General features: G+C 37.5%; 1 protein-coding gene across 4 annotated transcripts in view; it reads right to left on the reverse strand.

Moving 5' to 3' along the window:
• Art4 (arginine methyltransferase 4) overlaps positions 1-18,408 on the reverse strand; it is a 64,630-nt gene extending 46,222 nt beyond the window's left edge. For 2 of the 4 annotated variants that reach the window (XM_067128352.1, XM_067128351.1), the window contains exons 1-10: positions 18,249-18,408; positions 14,175-14,297; positions 13,736-13,839; positions 13,579-13,617; positions 13,175-13,351; positions 11,830-12,098; positions 11,544-11,716; positions 10,955-11,094; positions 9,657-9,739; positions 6,560-6,747 (exon numbers count right to left, since the gene is read on the reverse strand). In XM_067128352.1, coding sequence (XP_066984453.1) covers positions 6,560-6,747; positions 9,657-9,739; positions 10,955-11,094; positions 11,544-11,716; positions 11,830-12,098; positions 13,175-13,351; positions 13,579-13,617; positions 13,736-13,839; positions 14,175-14,297; positions 18,249-18,387 — 1,435 coding nt within the window. In that variant the 5' untranslated portion in view covers positions 18,388-18,408. The remainder of the gene's footprint in view (positions 1-6,559; positions 6,748-9,656; positions 9,740-10,954; positions 11,095-11,543; positions 11,717-11,829; positions 12,099-13,174; positions 13,352-13,578; positions 13,618-13,735; positions 13,840-14,174; positions 14,298-18,248) is intronic. The other 2 variants (XM_067128354.1, XM_067128353.1) reach the window with 1 other exon arrangement.
• Positions 18,409-18,517: the final 109 nt, after the last annotated feature.

Here is an 18,517-nt window from a genome sequence, read left to right on the forward strand (position 1 = left end):
ACTCTAATCCCCCTTAGTCTCCAATTCTTTACCCTCTACGTAATCTCTAATATTTTCCCCTGAAACTCCTGCTTTAGTCAATACATCACCTATCTGATCTTTTCCTTTTATCCATCCCACCTCCATTATTTTCCAGATTCTATTGCTTCTCTTATTGTTGCAGTATCAATTTTTAAACTCTTACTACTTACTCCAGTACAGTACTTGATTTTACTGCAGTATTAGTATTAACCAATGCTGCTGATTTTCTCCCCCCTACTATCTCTTCCCACAAATGTTTGAAATATATCAATCCCTCTATGGCCTCCCCTACACTAAGAGCTTCTGCTTCACTGGTGGACTTTGCTACTCTTCTGGATTTTCTGGATTTCCACCAAATGAGACTTCTCTTACCTAGCACGCTGTTGGCCTAGCGTTCGACTCTCCGACCGGCCAATGAAGAATTAGAGAAATTTATTTCTGGTGACAGAAATTCATTTCTTGCCATAATGTGGTTCGGATTCCACAAAAATCTGCAGGTCCCGTTGCTAGGTAATCAGTTGGTTCTTGGCCACGTAAAATAAATCTAATCCTTCGGGCCAGCCCTAGGAGAGCTGTTAATCAGCTCAGTGGTCTGATTAAACTAAGATATACTTATTCTCCTCTTACCATCTGTCAAGGATGTCACATATCCCAGTTGTGTATGACCATCTTCTATATTCCCAAATGAAGCATCTGCACAGGCTTCTCAACAAATCTCTTCTTCTTCTAGCTCACTTATCACTTCTCCCATTATGTTCTCAGTTTAACTCCACTCGTCCCAAAGTGGAAAAGTCTGGCCTCTATTGGAGCACAAAGGACTGAAACTTCATTTCTTGGTAACGGGCTTGAAGGTTGATTTCGTAATGGACTTCAACGAGAAGCACAGGTTAGTCCAGGGTCTTTGTCTGGGGCTTCTGCTTGCCTCCAAGAAAGGGCTCTAGCTGGAGGGGCAAAACAGACTTAGTGCCGAGGGAGGAGGATTCCTTCAGTCGCTTGGTGGACTGGGCTAGCAGATCCTGTGCCAACTTCTTCTGGAGGTCAGAGGAAATCTCTTGAATGGTGGCTTGAGGGAAGAGATGCAGCTGGTCTTAGGGAGAGAAATGGAGAGCAGACTTCTGGGTCTGGGTGACTCCTTTTGTGGTGACGGAGCACCACAACTCCCTTTTCTTCAAGACCCCCACAGAAAAGAGAGAGGCAAGCTCTAGGGAACCATCCTTGGTGACCTTGTCAGCACACGACAAAACAGCTAGCCAGTCTGAAGCAAGGTCCTAAGCTAGGTCAGAGCAGTCCTTGATTTTCTTAGCGAGGGCCCCAATGGTCCAGTCAAGAAAACTAAACACCTCAAAGACCTTTAATATGTTCTTAACAAGGTGGTCTAGTTCGGGTGACGAAAACATGATCTTTGCCGATGCGACGGCTGAGTGGCGCAACAGATCAACAAGTCCAGAGAAGTCCCCTTAGGAGGAGGCAGCGACCCCCAAAGGGGGAGCTTCTCCAGTAGAGTAACCTCTCTTATGTATCAGTCTAAAGGGGGGGCCAGGCAAAAGTGGCTTTGCCCTGTTCCCTCTGTGGATAGAGCCAATCATCCACCTCCTTGAGAGCTTTCCTCGAGGAGGAGGAAAGCACCAACTTGGGAAGCTGAGAGCTGTCATCTGACTGGTTCCTCATACGGAAGGTCGAGGCCAGAGAAACTAGGGCAGTAGGTACAAAGAAATCGGGAAAGCTGGCCAGAAGATATCTAGGCAGGGAAGCATAAGCCGAAGGAGGAGAGGGTGCTTGATCAAGAACCTCTTCATCTGAAGAAACCGGTGACAGACACACATCCTGGGAGGCTTTGGGAGCAGTGGGGGCTTTCTGTAAAAAACCCATAATATTCGACAGCTGACACTCAATCGATTCCAACGAAGAGTCTTCCTGAACTGAAGCAGGAGCTTGAGGGGGCAAAGGTGGTGGCGAGCGTGTGAGAGCTGGTGCCAGGTGAGCAGGTGCTGGCGCCACAAGCTTGGGAGCTGGAAACTGGCGCTTGGAGGGGGGAGACGAGCGCTCTGGTGGCAAAGGGTGTTCAGAGGCTGAGAGGTGCTTACATGAAGACGACTGTTGTCTGAGCAGGTCTTTTGGGTACTTGGGGGACAAAAATGGGCACTCCTCGTACAGTGGAAACAGCTCAGGGCTGCCCCAACCTGACAAAGAGATCGAGGTAGCCTCAGTGAAACTGCAGGAGGGTTGAGGGCTATGACTGGCCTATCTATACCTCTTAATTGGAAGAGGGGAGCAATCTGCGCCATCATAGCACCTCGAGAGGATGAGACGAAAAAGAGAAGCACCACCAGCGCCTCTTGTCGGGGCTGGAACCTTCTGCAATAGACGAGGCGATGCGTACTCACTTTGACACCTTTCCAATGGTTGTTTGTCAACACCTGGGAAGGGGCAGCAGGCTCGACTAAGGGGGCGACTTACCTGTGGGCAAACCCCACTGGCCTTCCTTGGACTTCCGGTATGTCTTCTCCCAGGTCCAGGGACCATCGTCTAGGAGCACCAGCAGGACGAGTAGCCACCTCCTCCACTACACTGTCATTACGCACATTAGAAGACACTTTTTCTGAAAGCCCTTTTAGGAACACCCCTAATTCAGCCACTGCACTGACTACTAAATTAATCTTCACACTGAACTTTGAGTTGAGGCTGGCAATGGGATTGGGATTGGAAGCATGAGAACCAGGCACAGGATGATGTGGTAAAGTAGTAGAAGGGCTAGGGATAGGAGAAATAGCAAGAACTGGCAATGAAGGGACAGTACTATCTTCTACTGGCCTAGTCAAAGGAGCAGATTCTAGATTATCCCTGTTTTCAGCTCTTGAGGCTGCCTTTCCCCTTTTCTCCAACTCAAGCTTAACTAAAAAAGATTTTAACACTTTCACTTATCATCATCCCAGTCCTGACACTCACTGCAAGTATTTTCCCTACTACATTCTTGCTCTCTACATTTAACACACTTGGAATGAGAGTTAACCTAGTCTTGTACTTCTCAATGGAAAAGCGAATGCTAGAAGAACTAGAGTCCGACATTATGAGAAAAAGCTAGAATAATGTTAGCTAAATAGCTAACGAAGCAACTAATCATTGAAGACCACAACAAAATTTGAATCTGCATCAATTCCTTGAAAATATTTCCAAAAAATCATGAAGAAAGGCTGCAGAGAACACCTGATATGCATCTAGAGCTGGCAGAAAAAGAACTGAGCTCTTTGCTAAGTTGTTCCTCTTCTTCCCTGAAGTGGGTGGGGTCTCGTCACCTACAAAAAAAAGAATTGAAGCATTACCACGAATTTTGAATTTTTAGGCTGCCATGGTTGAAACCATATAGCTATATATATACATACTTGGTAAGTTACTTACATGAAACTTTTGTTTTAAGAGGAGCTTCTCATACCAAAAAAGGAAAAACATCTTGCACTGATGTAAATGGGCCAGCAACCTGAGACAAAGATGTCGACAAAAGCAGAAGGGCTTGAAAAAATAAACTCATCAAATGAATAACAGATGAGTAATTTCAGAATTGAGAAAATATGAAAAAACACAAAATAACAAAAAGGATGAGAAATTCAAAAGCTAGAACCTGGTGTAGCTCTGCATACAGAGCTTATGTCTGAACACACTAATATTATACAGATAAATAAGTAATGTGGTTCGTGGCAGACAATGAACTGTGGGCTGAGCATGCTCAGTGGAATCTTTTTCCTTTCAACTAATCAATTAGGATCCATTTACATAGAATAAGGCTAATTTTGGTCAATTATTTTAATGTAAAAATACCCAACTTTCTCACAGGCAGATATCCTCAGTTGAGAAAATTATTATACATACTGTGATTCTTCAATAAGTGCTCAAAGTTAACCAGTCCCCCTATACATCTACTGTACTCCTTTTTCCTTCTGGTTAGCAAACACTCCTAGGTACAGTGCTAGCAGCTGTTGAAATCACACACAACATGAACTATCAGCTTAAACACAAATGGCATCACCACTGCAAGTCATGTGACCTAAACTATGAATTTTCTTGTTCCTTTTCATTAAGCTTATAACTGTATCTATAATTCAATGCATGTACTACACTTGGGGTTAGTGAGCACTCCCGTCAACCAATTCCTACATGCAGATGAGATCTACTGCTCCCAATAAAACAAAATTATGTATGCAAAACTCAGCATTAACTATACTGTGGGTTACTTCAAAAATCTACAGGTACACTAGTTGTTAATACATAATATATATTCTTGCCATTTCTATTTACTATCTTTTGTTATTTCTGTTCAACACTCTTGCTGTTACAATTTCGCTTCAAAGTGTCTTGCTCTACATTTCAAGTAGTATTCATTATCTAAAGACTACTATGTGGGTACCTGTATCCTAATGAACATTGTCTCAAGGATGCAGTCCATTTGGATAAAACTTTGTTCATTCTTATGAATAATCTGACCAAGGAACACACAGTCACCATCTGATTTGACTGAGTGCTACAGGTTATCCTGCTAACAGCCTCAATGCTCTTATAGTACTCTAATATATTTACCAGTGTGATTTTCATCCTAATCTTTTTCATGGAGGCATGAAGAAATAGAATGCTACTCAACAGACAAATTTCCCTCTTCTAAATATTTTATTTATTGGAAGTTATTTTCCCCATATTTTTAATGCCCTACTTTAAAAATGACACTGAAGTCTGCTTCAGCCATAAATGACACCTTTCATCTTAATTTCTATGTCTATTATGAAATATGATGAATGAAGGAACTTCAAAGAATTAATGTATATTACTGTACTATCCTTTTTACATTTTTTCCTATTAAGTTGCACCTGTATAGTAATACCCCGAACTTGCGCGATTCGAGTTGCGCCAATTCACAGACACGAATTTTTCATTGGAACCTAACTAATGGTCATACACGAGTTTTTCACAGACACATGAACATTTGCAAACACTGAGAAACCCTGCAAAAGTGTTTGCTTCATTTTTTATGTAATTTATAAGTTTTCAAGCTTTTATATGTAAATTAAATAACATTCAATATTAAAAGTAATAACTCCTCTCTCTCTTTTACTGAGATGAGAGAATTTTTATGGTACATATATACAGGTATGTTTGTTTTGTATGATAAATAAATTTTTTACCTAATAATAAGTACCGATTTTCAAATATTAGTAAGATTAAATAAAAATAATAATAATAATAATAATAATAATAATAATAATAATAATACTGTGATTACAAAATTCGTATTTTAAACAAATTCTTCCCCTTATCTTTTGTAAGAAGGTCGAAGGCAAAAGCTGTCAGACATGTCATTTAACATGACAAGAAGGGGGGAGTGTTGCTGATCAGTGGTCAAATGTTTCTTGTAACTCTCTCTCTCTATCTGTGTGTGTGTTTTGTAATTCTCTCTCTCTATGTGTGTGTGTGTCCGTAATTCATAAAAAATTTCACTCTCTTAAGTAAGGACAACTGTTAGATCTCTCTCTCTCTCTAGCCAACCTACATATTACTGTTTCTCTGTATATCTTTAACTGTACAGTAGATAATTTTAAATGGATCTAATTTTACCTGTACCATTTACAAACTGTGAATGCGCCGTTCTAAAACATAGAGACATAGAGCATTTCAGAACAAAGAGAAAGAGACAGAATAAAGAAGTTTTTAAAAACGAGGTTGAGAAGACTTCTAAAACCAGATTGGTGGAATGGGGGGAGAGAGAAATGGGTACTAATCTTCACACACTCCTATATTCTTACGTAACAATTTATTTCTTTTTTTTTTAAAGGGTAATGTATTAAGCTAACTTTTAAATGAAATTACAGTAACTTTAATTTCATTTATTTTAAAATACTGAATTTCCATCTTTTGATATCTAATGTAAGAATAACTTCTCTCTCTCTCGTGTTATTCTCTCAGTCTCCGTAATAATTCATAAATAATTTAACTTGATATTTCAAGTAAGGACAATATCTCTCTCTCTCTCTCTCTCTTTCGTTCATAGTTAGTACTCACACATTTTTACACCTTATTATTTCTCTGTACGTCTTTGCCTGTACAGTAGATAGTTTAAATTGATCTAACTTTACCTGTACTGTCTACAAAGTGTAAATGCACTAGAGTGACAAATATGTTCTAAAACATAGAGACATAATAACTAAGAGTTGTATTAGTCAAAATAAAAAAACACTTGTTTGTTCATGAAAAAGCATTTCAGAACAAAGAGAAAGAGACGTAGAATAAAGAAGTTATTGAAAAGAGGTTGGGAAGACTCTGGGAGCATGATTAGGGTCATATTTAGTGTTTAAAGTTTATAAGTAAGCATTTATTACCATTTTTAAAGACCGTGCCAAATTTACATGAAAAATCACCCTGCGCAAGGGGTTCTGGAACCTAACCTCGCGTAAGTTCGGGGTATGACTGTACTTAATTTTATCCCCTCGTACTGAAAGAAAAATTCAAGCCAAAAAATAATAAAATCAAGACAGTATTGTTACTAATTAACACCTACCTTGTTTAGCACCTTGAGCATCTACTTGATGCCAGTAGTTTTCACTAGGAGACGTTGAATTATTTCCAGGAGGAGCCTGTGGCGCAACACCAGTGTAACGGAAGTACGGATTCTTCAGATCTAACGTATTTGTAGCTACTGTAGAGGTCCCTTCGATACGAACTTGAATTTGAACATTATAACTTTGTCTGTAAGTCATAAAACAAAAAAAGAGAGATATCACTACTGATCAAACACATACAGCATCTGCCTGAATTTCTTTTGGCAACGATCATCATCATTATTACTTTTTTGGCAATGATCATCATCATTATTACTGTTAGGTAGACTAACAGAATTAGATATAATAATAGTCTTAACTCTCAGATAGCAGACATCTTAATAATAAATTCATATAATGGATAAAGTGAATGTTGGCTTATGATGATTAATGTGCATAAAGTTGTTTACGCAGAGGACATGGATATTGTACTTTATTTCAAGAACAGCTGCTTTTCAGAATATTTATCTGCACAAAGTTTTCTCTAATTTGCATTACTTGCAACTGCAGTTACTGATTAAAAAATGGAAAAGCAATAGACGTCCACTAGACTCCCCAGAATGCTAACGATTATTAAATACATCCCTGAAAAATTTTCCTTCATCAATTCAGAAGCAAAGTAAGTTCTCTCTGCCCTCTTCTGTCTTGAGTATTTTCTGCCTGAATTTCTAGCTGGTCTGAGACTTCATCACTGTCTTTTTTCCATGGTTTCTGTGTCTTTCACCATGCCTTTTCCACATTGTTTAAGGATATGAGGCTTGGTATACAATAGCAATCCTTCCCTTTTAAAATTTCCATTTTCTCATTAGTGCAAATTTCTCTTTTGCATGTCTCATAATTCTTTAATTTGTTTACTTATGGGAAATTTTCATTTACCAGTACATAACAATCTTATTCCAATTCCTCATGTTGCAACTTCTCATCATCCTCTTAATACATGCTTCATAACGCTGTCTTCCCTTGATAAAAGAATTGTTTCACAGCAAACCCTTTACTTACAGTAGCCCATATTCATGGTCAATGAATTGTCTGGACACTACAACCCCTCTGAGAAACAGAGAACAAAGTAGTCACCACTGCACATGGTCCTCAGTGGTGATCACAGTTGATAATTGTGTCCATACTGTGCTTTTCTTGGTTGGAGAACTCTTGCACTTTTTGTGTACAGGCAGTCCCCGGTCATCGGCTATCTGATTTTACGCTGCTTGTCTAGAGATTTTCAGCAATGATATGCGTCGATTTCCACTTATTGGCACCAATAATCGGGTATTGACACTGATTACACACCTAATAAGAGGTGCCGATCTCTGGTTATCAATGCCGATAATTCGGTTGTTGGTGATTTTCACTTATCGTCTCGCCTTCGGAATGGAACCCCTGCCGATAACTGGGGACTGCCTATAAAATGAACACCAAATTTCCAATTGTTGGAAAAAAAAAAGAAGATAATTAATGATTATCATTCCTTAACCTCAGATTATCTGATCAGTATCAAGTAGATCTGTGCTCAAGTCTAATAATTTTAAAAGAATATCTAAAGTATAGAGTAATTCCTCTTGTTTAAAGAGCAAGAATGCTTCAAGTTTACTTTCTGGTTTATATTTACGTCTTTTTACAAGTTTGTCAAGTGTCCTTTCAGTAACTAACAGTGGTAACCAGTGAACAATACACTAGTTTGTAGGCGTATATGTTATGTCTTGTTCACTTTTCTGATATTTTCTGAGTATGCTCTATTGTCACAGCATTTGCATTACAAGGTATATTTTGTGCTAGTCTACCTGTTTAACTGATTATTTTGCATTTAACTTTATTATTTATGTATTAATTGTTATGGTCTACCACTGATTCAAAAGTTCCTACTTGATGTCTATCTTATCTCCAATCTTCTTTCTTACTGCTATGAGGTGTGCCTGAAACAATGAAAAGATACAGGCGGCTGTTAAGAACACTGACGTTTTTTCAGATTATTTACATTTTTCCCAGATACACAAAGCTTTGACATCTGATTTCAAGATGGAATATAAGATAGCAAATGATGTTTCCCTCAACAATGACCTTTCCTTTACTTACAACAACAACAACTCAGTTTTTATAATATACAAATTTAGGAAGAAGGCCAAGCATAGGGACCTATGAGGTCATTCAATGCTGAAAGGAAAATTTTGAGTAAAAGGTTACAAAGGTGTAACAGGAGGAAAACCTCACAGTTGCACTAAGAAACAATTGTTAGAAAAGGGTGGATAGCAAGATGGAAGAAGGAGAATATGAATGGATGCACAGTAAAAGGAACGAAAGGTGTTGCAGCTAGAGATTGAAAGGATGCTGCAGTGAACCTTAAGTAATATCTACAGTGCACCGCGTGAGGTGCACTGACGGCAATAGCCCCCTTGGGGACAACTCACTTTTGACTACAACCACTGAGGCCGGATCATGTTTATCAACTTCCTCGCCTCGACTGTTGGAGTCCTGGCTACAACTGCATCCCTCCATTTGTCTAAGTTTGACAATTCATTACTTTGCTCTCAAGGTTAAAAGGGCAGATGATTCTCTTGATTAAATCTCAGGCAGATTTTGTTCTGTCTTGGCCCTTTCAGAAGACAGAGGTATCTTTTTGATGAAGGTCCTCCAACCTAGTGTCTTCTTGGGATTGCACCTGTCAGTCTTCATGGCTCCAAATGTTGCAGGTAGATGATTAAAACTAACATTAGGCTCCATGTACAACAAGCCCATTACATTTCATCAAGGTGGTTTTGTAGGAATATCAGGTGCTTCAATGCATCAGTTTACAATAGGAGAGACAGAGAACATAGGGGCACCAAATTTGAAACATGTAAAGCGAAGAAAATCAAAAGTAGCACTGACCTAAGAATGAATGCAATACTTGCCATTTCACACACATTATTACTGACTGTGACCACTGTTGAGGGACAGAGGGAATTTTCCTAAGCACAATAGTAATTACTGTCTTTTTCTTTTCTCTCTCAGCAACCATAGTGTTTCGATGGTTCCCTAACCAAAAATGTGGGCCATTATAAATCACAAAAATAAAAAACTCACCTTCTATTAGCAATAAGCTCAACTGTTCCAGTAATTAGTTGACCTTCTTTAACAAATATTGGTTTTTCTAACAAACACCGCACCTGTAAGACACAAAATCACTGAAAATTTAAAACATATATAAACCAAGTGAATTATACAAATGCAATCATTTTCAGCACAAATTAAGTAAGAGTCCCTATCATTCAAACTTGGGAGGATAAAACAAATACTTCAGAATTTCTTTTTTATGAGTATATCATAGTCTTTCCAGCATTTTTGGTCAAAAGAAGGCGTAGGGAAGGTGAAGCAGTGATTCCAAACGTACTTTCCTTATTTTGAGAATTTGTAATTCAAGATTTCTTCCTGATTCTTTAAAAGACGACTTTATTCGAGAAATATTTAACTAAAATATTTCTAGAAATAGTGCATGAAAATTCTGATTAACAATGTAACACATCTTTCCTCACGTGTTGCCAAATCTGCATTTACCCTAAGGGGATGGGAGGGGGAAAATAATTGTAGTTTTGGGTCAATAGCTTGGGGTTAATTCTTTTCATTAAAGGACCTCTTTACCCAAATCTTGCAATCATGAGAAACTTTGGCAATTATTAAAAGAAGACCCCGGAGCCTTACAATTAATGAAAATGTAGGTTATGTGAAAAAAAGTCAAAACTATGAACTGGAATTTGTTAATAATTACATTTAATTACTGCTCACATATCTTCATGTACTATAATTACTTATTGTTTCCAAAAAGAAGTGTTAACTCTAAACTCTGCTCAAAGAAAAAGAAAACCAGGATATAGCACAGAGGATTATAACAAGTCAGGAATCACTGGTCAAATGGTCTGTAGATTGGGCAACTCACAAAATCAAAATTTCAAATGTTGAACTGTTTAAGAACCAACTTCCACAAGGACCACTCAGTAGCAAAGGCATCTGCTCTCCAAACAGTGTGGCCTACAAATATGGATTTCTTACAGGGTAATTTCATGGAATCCTCAAGTCAATAGTTGAGAACTCTCAAAAGTCATGTTCCTGACAGCATCAGCAATTTTTTTTTTCTTCATGATGGATATTGTTAACAAGCTTGTAAAATGACAACACTTGAACTAAGAACTGAAATAAATGTAGTAAGAGCACTGGGAGTAAAAGCATCTTTTAAACAGCACATTATGCTGTGAGGAAAGGAAATATTTGCATGTTTCAAGGCCATTACACTAACTGAATTTTACACTTTTCACAATGCCTCAAATCATTCAAGCTAAATTCTGTCAGTTTAACATTTCTCCTAGGTAAGAAATATTCTAGCTTACCTGATACCAATGTGTGAGAGGTTCCGTTGGAGCTGTAGATAGCCATACGGTCTGTGTTGAGCCAAGGAAAGCAACATCGAACCAAAATGCTAATCCATGAAGTGTACTACTTTTTAGGATGTGGAATTCAAGTGGTATAACTGAAAAAAATGGGAAACTAAGCAAATATTTCAACATGCAAAAAATGCCCACCCAACAACTAATTAAATTTCTTTAGGATATACTGACTAAAATAAATTTTTCAGGGACTTCCTTATACATACTTCTGCTTTAAAAGAATAAGAAACCTTTTTTGAACTTCTAAAAGAATAAGGTATGCAGAATATAATTTATGTAAAAATTGGAGCATATGCCCTAGGCAGTTACTGTACTAATTTACTAGCAAATAGAGTATGTTGTGAAGCTAAGTACTGCATGAGACATAGTTATATGACATCAATGCATGAGACATAGTTAAATGACATCAAAAGCCTGCCACCTACTTAACAGAATTTCCGAGAAACTGCATTTATCATTATGACATCTCACTGTGCTATTCCAAAAAAGAATTTGACAGGGTAAACCGTAAACATAATTATGACATACTGACCTAAATGATGTAAATCCTTTTCTTCAGTTTCCAAAAAGTCCAATGAATATCTTATACTTTTTGCTAAGCAAATACCAATGTCAAAGGTATCTACTATAGGCTGTCTCAGGTACTCATTAAGTGCTTGCTCACGGAGCTGGCACAAATCAACTCCATGAAAGCAATTCTGATACCTGAAAGGGTAAAACACATATCGTTAAGGCTACAGGTTCTGCATATATATGTGTATTCAATTCCGTATTCAGTGACTCATATGTAAAATAATCAAGACATACGGGTCTCTTACCAAAAATTGGCCTTATTGAGCTGTTCATAATACAGGGTTTCATCATTGAAAGGGGCAACGTGAAGGTCACCCCGGGACGGGAACATACGGCCACCAGGCTTAAGCCACTTCTTGGCGTGGAGGTAAGACTCTAACATTCTTTCATTATAAAGCATGTAACCCATTGGCTCAGAGATAATCATATCCACTAAGTCTGGAATTTCAATTTCTTCTATCTTCCCAGCCATGACCTTTATAGTGTCCTGTAGGTTATTTGCTCTAACTAAAAGCTGAAAGAGAATAAACACAATGAGTTCAAACTTCATGGGTAAAAGAGCATGCACAACTGTGTTCCATTACTTTTGACACAATAAAATATGTGTTATTCCTTTTAATACAACATGCTCTATTACTTTTGGCACCGCATGAAAGGCTTTATAAAAGGCACAGTACCGACAAGCTACTACAACTAAAGAACTTCAATTGGAATATAAAAACTCAAAGGAACCTAATGTTCTGCCTAGTCTCCCAGCTTGGATAATCATTCACCACCATCAGCTAACAATTCTGTCCAGTTTTCCCTTGCTATGAATGAATCGCTTCCCTCTCTGTCTAGCACACTTTCTGCCTGAATCTCAATTTTGCCCAAGGCTTTGCCTATGATGTTTAACCATGAGTTACTGGGCCTTCTAACTGGATTTTGTCCACGTCATTGGTTTACAATAAGCTGTGAAATATGCATTTTATAAAATAGCAAGATATTAAGTGTGGTAGTGAGTGCTGCAAGCCTAAGTGTGATTAGGAGGCACTATTTTTTCTATTGTCTTGTCAACTAGTTGCACACCTTATGGAACCCAGCCTCCCTGACTTTTCACCATTTTCTCAAAAATTCTTGTAAACCAAGATATAACATTTTGCAAGATGGTCTGGAAGGCTTTAGGTATCATGTAGCAATTTATTTTCTTTAATTCATTAAAATAATATAAATAATTTTTAACAGTAGCCCTTTTCCAGGTCATCGGAGATACATGTGCTTTGATAATTATTTACTCACTTTTTAAAAGATTAGAAAAGAATTTACTGCCAATAAGTAATTGATTAACTTGTGCCAATATTTCTTGGTAATTCAAGCCAACAATAGCAGTTTCAAAGCTATATAGTATTTTGAACATTTCTCACACAGAACACATGCAAGAACTATGAACATAGTTGCATTAGGCCTTTTTTTCAGATACATTAAGCCTTGGACTTCTTAAACTACTCAGAGGAGATAATGGCTCTATTGCTAAAAGGTAGGGCATACAAATTTTCATTCACTCCGAATGGCTGAATTGTACACTAAAGAAATTGGCAAAGCAAAATTTACCTCACAATGTTGAGCCATCGAAGATGCTTCAACAGCGTAAACTTTCCGTGCCCCAGCCTGCGCAGCGAAGAATGAAAGAATACCAGACCCTGCCCCTACATCAAGGACAATTTTATCTCTGAAGTCACTCATGTTTGACAATATTGCACGCTGGTAGGTACCAGTTCGAATATAATCCTGGTGAAATAAACAAGTATTTAATGTGGAAATGTACTGGTATTATGGATTTAAAGAGGTTAAGATCATGAAGAAAAGAATGAGGGCTAAACATTATAAAACATGACACTCACTTGACAATCACTCAACACTGGATAAACTTATAAGTACAAAAAAATTTCTACATATTACTCCAGAATGTTATATCACTGATTTTAAACAATAAATAAACAATAGTTTGTTCTTACCTGCATCATATTCTGTTGTTGTGATAAATAACTATAAAACTGGAAAGAAAAAAAAAATGTTAAATAGAATTCAAAAGCAACTGTCATTACAGTATTGCAGTTAATGATTTATTACAATAAACAAATAAACTATGCAAAATAATATTTAACCCCTAACCTGAAAATACTGGACAGCACTAGCATCATCTGTTCTCTCACTAAACACAGAGGCTTCTTTACCCTGGCGGACTTTGTATACTGCACTGTGGAACTTTCTTGCATCTGTAGAAGAATATGTAATAATTATAAAGTTGTAAGATACAAGGGCATGACTTTCTTTTCTAAACAGTATACTGCACGACTACTCCAAGCTTACTTTTCTAAAACTCCATAAAAATAAGTAACAGACCTCTGGATCATAAACTATTTTACAGCTTTCCAAATTTTGAATTTATTAATAACTGTACACTCAAATCTGACAAGTCTTTGAGGTTTTGGCGTTACATAAAGGCATGATATCATTAATAGGCGTGATTACTGAGGGACTGTTAATTATGAAGAATTTACTTACAACAATACATGTACCAAATAACTTCAGATGTCAAACACAAACTTACCTGCATCTGTGGCAAAGGTAAATATAAGATCTTCCTGACTGGACGCAAATAAATAAGATTTTGAACCTAATCGACAGCATTCTGTTTTACTGTCAATGGGAATTTCTAAGACTTCAACATTATCTGCAGAGAGAGAAAAAGAAAATAATTAATATTTATTCTTACAAGACAGTGAAATTCTGAAAAGACCAAAACTATACAAAACATGAAATTCATATCCACCAAGCAATGTTCATACTAAGGATTTTTACTAAAATGTAAGAAATTCCACTAGATTTAGCCATTTTGGGCTTATAACATACTTTTCTTGCTTTTTAAAATTTTCTCAAGTTACAGACAATTTCATATTGGAAAACAGTCATTTATCAAATTACCTTTCTGACTGTATAACCTTTAGTAACAAGTCTGAAACAGATGCAATGATGCATCTTACTTTGTTAGGGTGTAAATGACACACAACTGTAACCAAAACTTTATAAAAAAAAAAAAAAAAAAAAATTTCCAACCATTTACCACTTACATTCAATGAATCTTAACTTACTAGCATTCTCAAGTAACCTTCCTTTAGTATGAGTCTTGATCTTATAATAAAAAAATGTCCATATTCACAATGCTATAGGTTTTCTTTAATGTTTAACATCTTTCATCAAATACTAACTCAAGATTCAGTTTCTCCAGGTCTTTATCCTTTAACATCTTTCATCAAATAACTCAGCTCAGTTTTTCCAGGTCTTTATCCTCAAGTATATTTCAGCCATTTATTATGCTGCTTTAATTTGAGTAAGCTATCCCAATCCATTTATTGTAATTTTTATGATTACCAGAATTCTGCAAATCTTTTTTTAAAAACCACTCTATTTCCTTTGCCTGACGCTAAATTCAAATTCATCAGATCAACATGGCTGGTCTGCTCTTGAGTTCTATGTATCCTCCAATTTTACCCAGCTAACTGAGGAACAGTTGAGTGCAAGCTTAATAATACAGCATGTTCCAAAGAGTGGCTACAGTATTTGCAGACTGCAGTTACTACGGGCCAATCTCTATTCTCCTTGTGCTCTTCAAAGTTGCTGAAAAACTTTTTAAGCCACTATATAAGTATGTGGAATCTAAAGGATTGTTAGCTGATATCCCATGTACATATAGGAACCAGTTTTAGACTTGACCTGCTATTTGTAAGGGAACCTTAAAAGGGGTTTTGAGGGCAGAGTAATTCAAATAGATTTTAGTGCTGCTTTCAATTTAGTAAATCACAAGGCACTTGTTGATAGACTTCAGAATCTTGGAATGGGACCTATGTTTTAGGATTAATTCAAGAATTCCTCACAGATATGCAGCAGAGAATTGCTGAGGACAAGATTTTTAATGAACCAAGACCTATTTTGTATGGGTAGTGTTCTTGGTCAACTGTTATTTCAGGGTATGTGAGTGATATGGTTGTTGGCCTGAAAGACAAGATTGTTCAGTATGCCAATGATGCAACACTTATTGGTGTAGTAAAGTCTCCACTTATGAGAAATAAAGCTGCCCTCAGCCACAATCAAGACATGGACTGGATCAAGTAATGGTGTGGTCTGTGGCGTCTGAAGCTGAATTCCACTAAAACAAAAATAATATTGATTAGCAATCTCATACAGATTTCCCCCCCCCCTGCTCCCATTCCCCCTTTCATGTGGATGGGACTCTGCTGAATGAGTCTGAAGCTTTTACTATTCTATGTAAAATTTTTAAGTCACCTTACTTTTGATAAATATCTAACGAAAGTTTTAGCAAATGCCACACTAAAGTCAGGTATTGTTTATAAGGCCTCTTACATTTATAACAGTGATAAAATTAATGCAACCTGTTTTAGGTCGTTTGCGCTTCCTTTAAAAGAATACTATTCTCTGGTGTGGATGTCTGCTTCTGCCTGAGATTTATCTCTTTTAGATAGAGTGGTTTGTGGTGGTAGGTTTCTGTTTCCTAATATTAGCAGTCAAGACTTGGACCATTAACGGACGGGTTCGTCACTTTTTCGTAAGTTGTATTTCAACAGAGATCTTTCACCTTCACAACTGATCCCTGATCCCCTTTACCTGCTGAGAGCAATCAGATTCGCTAAACAGCAGCACTAATATGCAGTAAATGTGCCTCGCTGTCAAACTTCTCAGTTCCAGAGGTCCTTTCCTCCTAACACTGCTGGACTGTGGAACAGCCTCCCAGAGGATGTCGTGCAATTGGAACTTCATTAGTTCAAGTGAAGATCCAATGTGTAACTACCCTAATACTATTCTCCTTGCATTTCAAAAAATGCTTACCTATTCTTTAATTTATTTTTTCTTTAATAAGTGGGATCTCTTCTTTACGTATTTCCCTTTACATTCTCTTACTTCATCCAAATAAACACCTTAATATTCTTTGGAAGCCTGATTTTCAAGTCAATGGCCTCTATGGGCTTGTTCCATATGAATAGGCTTCACCTTCTGAATAATAATATAATAATAATATTCAATACTAAGCTGGTTATAAATTGGAGAGGATGTCAAGGGGCAGAATAATTTTCAGGAGGGGTGGGCCTTTAACAGGTATGAAATATCCCAGAGATTGTAGAGCTATTTTTTTAAGCACAATTTTTATTTCCCCACAAAAATGAATATTTGCAAACATTGGTGAGCACGTGAAAACTGCTTGAAGGTCATTAATGGATTTTTCTGGTATCGAAGCAAAAACTTCGCTATGCCTGCAAAAAAAAGTGGGAAACCCTTAATCCTTCAAATGGTAGGGTAACTGAGGAGACTAAAGTATATAGTATAAATTTGATGTTAGGCTAAAGGAGAGAACTGCAAGCAGTTACATGGGTACTATACAAGCAGAGGGGACTGGAAACATTCCTTCAGCTAATGATGTTACTGTACCAGAAAATAATACAGAATGGAGAGTTGCAGATAGGCCTATATCAGAAACACCCGCAGTAGATTCAAATGCTGGTATCCATTAAGAATCAATAACAATTCCTTTGTTAAAACAGCACTGGAGGAATCTATGCAAGATTGCAGAAAGGAGGGTCCCTCAGATACTGGTCAGTTCTGATGAACTTGGTACTAGGCCTAAGTATCAAATGTACCAGATAGGCCTATACTAGCTCCATGCTTACATTAGTGCCATACAGCAATTGCTTCTTTTCCAGTGATGTTATGGGCAACCAATACTCTGTCACTGCAAGTATTTAATATAGCATAGGCCTACGCTCAGGTGAATTTTACTGCCTAAGCCTAGGCCTACTGTTTAAAAATTGAAATGGGACTGGCATTGGCCTAGGGCACCCCAGTGCCCAAAGGGCATGGGTTTATTTCTTACCTTGCCTATGACATAAGCTAATATACTAGGCCTATGTGAAAATTGCAGTTCTTTTTACATAGGCCTATATTACCAGCCCTCTCATGATTAGCTTATCAATAATGCCACTAATCTTAGGCTTGTCTTGTCAATCTTAAAAATGCATGTCTAATTTACAGTAGCCCAAGTCTGTCAAGAACTAAGCCTCATTAGAATCTAGCAAATGATTTATTCATTAAATTATTTCATGACAAAGCCTACTAATGATTGACTTATAGGATGCTAAACTAAATATGACTAAGACTACGGATTTCGCACAGGCCTAGGCCTACGGCAAGCTATTATGGATACCGGTAAACTAAACTACTCCTGGAATGACCTTTACAAGATCTTGCCCATGCCCTGCTGGAGTAGATCTGGGTACTCAATGCAGCATACCCCGATGGACGAAAGTTAACATATAGACCTGGGCCTGTGCCTTTAATACAGGGTACGGTGGCCAACCCGCACCCAACTTATTTACACAACAAACAAAACATTGTTTACATCACGGGCGCGCCACTACACTCCATAACCGAAGATCTGGGTAATATGATCCGGATGGACTCCATTCCGGCTTAACTATTCGAATAAATTCCTGGGAATTACATTAAAAAAAAAAAGAAACAAAAACCCATCACATTTCTTTCGGTGTCAATGGCACCGAGTAGGCTACTGTACAATGGCCTCTAGGCCAGTTTTCCTTCTTATCCAGAACCTTACCTTTTTTAATTTTACACGCCAAACCGTGTGGATCATATACTAATTTTAAGGTCAGCAGCCCTCCATATTTATCTGTTCTGGTCCCGTCCTCGTGATATATTCTACAAGACACTCTCTCGTACACCATCTGTGACGCCATTTTTCTTGGCCTATCTAAGGCTGTAAGCCTTTCAAAATAAGAAGTTGGATTGGATTTACTTCTAAATTCCTCTTAACTCATATTGTACAGCAAGAGATAACTCATTTAAATATAATTTATTTTTATGTAT

The sequence above is a fragment of the Macrobrachium rosenbergii genome, chromosome 26, assembly GCF_040412425.1.
Source record: "Macrobrachium rosenbergii isolate ZJJX-2024 chromosome 26, ASM4041242v1, whole genome shotgun sequence".
Lineage (NCBI taxonomy): Eukaryota > Metazoa > Arthropoda > Malacostraca > Decapoda > Palaemonidae > Macrobrachium > Macrobrachium rosenbergii.